At 35.9% G+C, this 4,307-nt stretch overlaps 1 protein-coding gene across 1 annotated transcript in view; it reads right to left on the bottom strand.

Annotated features, from left to right (window-relative positions):
• LOC107574177 (solute carrier family 12 member 6-like) overlaps positions 1–3,471 on the bottom strand; it is a 38,967-nt gene extending 35,496 nt beyond the window's left edge. The window contains exon 1 of the mRNA XM_016260639.1: positions 3,192–3,471. Within this exon, the coding sequence (XP_016116125.1) occupies positions 3,192–3,471 (280 nt within the window). The remainder of the gene's footprint in view (positions 1–3,191) is intronic.
• Positions 3,472–4,307: the final 836 nt, after the last annotated feature.

The following is a 4,307-nucleotide window of genomic DNA, read 5'->3' on the forward strand; positions in this document are numbered from 1 at the left end:
AGACACACACACACACACACACACACTCTCACTCAGACACACACACTCAGTCATTCACACACACATTCACTCACACACACACACACACACACACACACACAGTCATTCTCACAAACACAGACACACTCAGTCATTCTCTCTCACACAGACACACACACTCAGTCATTCACACACACATACACTCACACACACACACACACACACACACACACACACACACACACTCAGTCATTCTCACAAACACAGACACACTCAGTCATTCTCTCTCACCAACACACACACACTCAGTCATTCACACACACACACACACACACACACACACGTTTGCTTCCTGTCACACTCAAAAATAACAAAATAACCACACCCTCCGCAAACATAAGGCCCTCTTTTATTTTTTCACAAATTCATTTTTTCCCCTTCCATTTAAATTTTTCTGTTCTCTGTTTTAATATTGAAATTACATTTTAGTAATCAAAAAGCATGTCTAATTAATTGAAATCATAACAAACAATTTAACAAAAATTAATTAGATTTTCTTAAATTCTGTTTTATATTTACCCGTTTACCTAATTCAATTCTGTATTTTTCATTTGAATTTTTCAGGATTCCGTTTTAATGGTTTAATTAAATTTAATCATCAAAAAAAATCAATCAATCAATCAATCAATCAATAAATCAAAAAGCATCTGTGATGAACTGAATTCATAAATCCAAATAAAAACAACTTATTTTTTCATTTTTTACAATAATAGGGCACTATGAAATGTTACATCTACAGGTGCATCTCAATAAATTAGAATGTCGTGGAAAAGTTCATTTATTTCAGTAATTCAACTCAAATTGTGAAACTCGTGTATTAAATCAATTCAATGCACACAGACTGAAGTAGTTTAAGTCTTTGGTTCTTTTAATTGTGATGATTTTGGCTCACATTTGTCATCTACATGTGAAGCTCTTAAAGCAACATAATGACTAGTAAGTGTGTATGATTGTGCCAAACCTTCACACACGTTTCTCATCTGTGTGTGTGTCTATATCTGTGTGTGTGTGTGTGTGTGTGTGTGTGTGTTTTCTGTACATTAGGGAGTGCTGCAGCTAAACTCACATGACAGTCAGAATTACATAATTTCTCTGAAAGGAACTTCCCGTTTCATAATGATGATGTTGCACATTGAGAGTCACACCCTCTTTAGGGGACACGACGTGCTGCTTACTGCGCAGTATGGACTTCTAGTATACTTTACTGATACGTAAAATCGAAATACTTATGTGTTAAAAAAATTAACTCTTTCCTACAAGAGTTTACGGTGAATTAAATGCTAGATAAAGCTTATTGTGTTTGTAAAATGCCAATAATAATAATATAATATACTCTATTTTATTATATTATTAATAATAAAATTAAAATTTTAGGCATAATGCACGATTTTTAATTATTAACAAGCAGGAAATACACCAGGACTCTAATTTTGAAATGGCTGTCACCTTTAAATCATAAGAATAATTTGTCATAAATGTGCGTATTCAATATTCATTAATCGCGACCTGCTCTGAAAGTGTCATCACGTAGAAAGAGCAACAGAGTTGCATTTTTATTGAAATGTGCAGATTATTTCATTCACAGCGTTTGGCGTTTAACTCTGGTACATGCGAACACTACAGACGTGTAACTCTCTCACAATTAATCATTTGAAACTATTAATTAAATTACATATTAGATATGAAATCATTATTTTCTTGTTTTCCATGAGAAAAAAAAAACTGAGATCAGAGTTAACTAAAACTAAAACCACTTAAAACAATTGTTGTTATTTTAAAGTTGAAATAAAATATAAATATTAGATGAAAAACGTCATACGAAACCAAAACACAAATTAGAAACATTACCTTGACAAATAATTGAAATGAAATAAGCATTATTTTAATTACTCAATAAATAAGTATTAAAATTACTCAAACTAAAACTGTAATAAATAAAGCTAATATTTAATATTTAAAGATAAAAGCTTTCAAAATATTAATAAACACTATAACACGGATTTAATTATTTTAATCACACTGCAAAAATTGGCAACTATTACCTTCATGAGTTATTTCTACTTGATTTAACCCAAAAAATTGGTTTTGTTGTTATAAATGAGTATATTTGAGCTGATTCAGTGATATCTAATCATATTTTTGACTTGAATAAAACCAGTTAATTTAGATGTTACCATTTTTAGTTGCATTTTTAAAAAAAAGTATAAATATTTAATTTAAAATTGAATTTTAAAAAATCATGCATCACAAGCTTAATCGCAGTAGGACTTAACCTGCTCCCAAATGATCATTAAGATGTGTGTTATACAATTTAAGACTTTTTATGAGCTTAAATTCGATCAAATTGAATTGAAGAGTTTTTAAGGACCAGCAGGAACCCTGGAAGAAAATCTCAGATGTGCGCTTGCGTAAAGATCAATCATAGTGACTAATCATAGTCATAAAAATGGAATTTACTGTATAATGTCACATAATTTGCCAAATAAAAAAGTAGGTCAGTACACTTAAATCAACACATGAACGTAATCTCGAGAGAGTCACTTCATGAGCATTTTACCCTTTCTTTTGAGTAAAACTATCGTCATATCACAGAAAAGGCCTTCACAGCAACCCGTCAAAATAAAAGTCCAGTTTAACTTGAAGAAACGGTGACACAAATATTAGTTAATGCAATGATAAATAATACAATTATTATTAAAATGTTATTTTTAAAGGAATATTTACCAGAAAAATTCTTTACCAGAATTTTTTCAGCAGAAAATTTTTTTAAATACACAACACACTATTTCTGGGAAAAAACGAAATAAATAAAATAATAATAAATAATTTTTTAATAAAATCTATTAATTAGAGATGCTTTGGATTATTAATATTCAATTATACCATTAAAATGCAATTGACCAACAACTTGGTAAAAAATAAATCAGAATTTGAGAAAAAAATTTCATAGGGCCTTAATTTAATTTTTGTTAAACTTTTAATAAATTGCTGTTTAATATTGTAAGTTTCGTGATTTCAATTAATTAGACATGCTCTGGTGAATACAATTGAACTTAAACATTAAAAGAGAGTCTAGAAAAATTTAAACAAAGAAAAAAAATGGAATCTAGAAAAATTAAAAAGGCAAAAACAGAATTTGGAAAAAAATTCACCGGAATTTGGAACAGAGCGCGAGCTGATGTCTGGAGACGTGTCCGGCAGGTCCTCGGCTTTGGTCGGCGTGACGGTGAAGCGCACAGACGAGGCCATGGCTTCCCGCGCCGTGTCGGCCCCCGCCGAGGTCGTGACCCCTCCGGACGCCTCGCTGCGGATCACGCTCTCCCTGGAGCCGAAGCGGACCCTGCCGCTGGAGCGCGAGCTGATGTCTGGAGACGTGTCCGGCAGGTCCTCGGCTTTGGTCGGCGTGACGGTGAAGCGCACAGACGAGGCCATGGCTTCCCGCGCTGCCGCCGCCGGCTGCTGCGGCTCCGACAGGGTGACGGCCCCGGGGTCCTGCTGCGGCGACGAGCGGTGCGACTCAGCTCACGGCGCGCGGCGGGAACCACACGGCCCGATGCATCGCCATGAGACTCTGTGTGTGTGTGTGTGATCTATCTACTAAACCCTTCTGTGGTCACCGGATATGAGACAGTTTAATTTGAATAGCTCATGCAGTGGTGATTGTGTGTGGAGCTGGCTGTGCATTCAGTGCAAATATCTCCTAAAAAGAGCTGATTTGTGCTCAGATCAGCTCGTGTGGCTTGAATCTGGTTTCTGGCGCGTCAGCAAAGACGATTTATTCACCTCTGTACTAAACCATCTGACAGCGTATGAAAAATTAACCTTCCTCTACTGGAATGTAAAAAAAATGGAGGCTGATTAATACAGAACGCTGTCATGACACAAACAGCGATCTGACGGACAAAATGTGTGTGCGCCTGTGTGTGTGATTGTGAGTGTGTGTGTGTGAGTGTGAGTGTGTGTGTGAGTGTGAGTGTGTGTGTGTGAGTGATTGTGAGTGATAGACATCTATTAAGGCTGCCACAGCTTCAGAAACCCCCAAAATCTAGTGCGCTCCCTCGTGAGCAGGGCTGGATTTCCTCACAGGCGTTCTAGGCACGTGCCTATGCTCGCTCGTCCAGGGGGGCCCAAGCACAACGAACAGAGATATATAATATTGTGTTATACTATGGCCTATCCACAACAATAAAAGAACCAAAACCCCAGAAGACATCGAGCAAATAAATATAACAGATAGGGTAAACAATTACAAACTATTCCCATGTCTC

The sequence above is a fragment of the Sinocyclocheilus grahami genome, unplaced genomic scaffold, assembly GCF_001515645.1.
Source record: "Sinocyclocheilus grahami isolate Dianchi unplaced genomic scaffold, SAMN03320097.WGS_v1.1 scaffold2137.1, whole genome shotgun sequence".
In the NCBI taxonomy this organism is placed as follows: domain Eukaryota; kingdom Metazoa; phylum Chordata; class Actinopteri; order Cypriniformes; family Cyprinidae; genus Sinocyclocheilus; species Sinocyclocheilus grahami.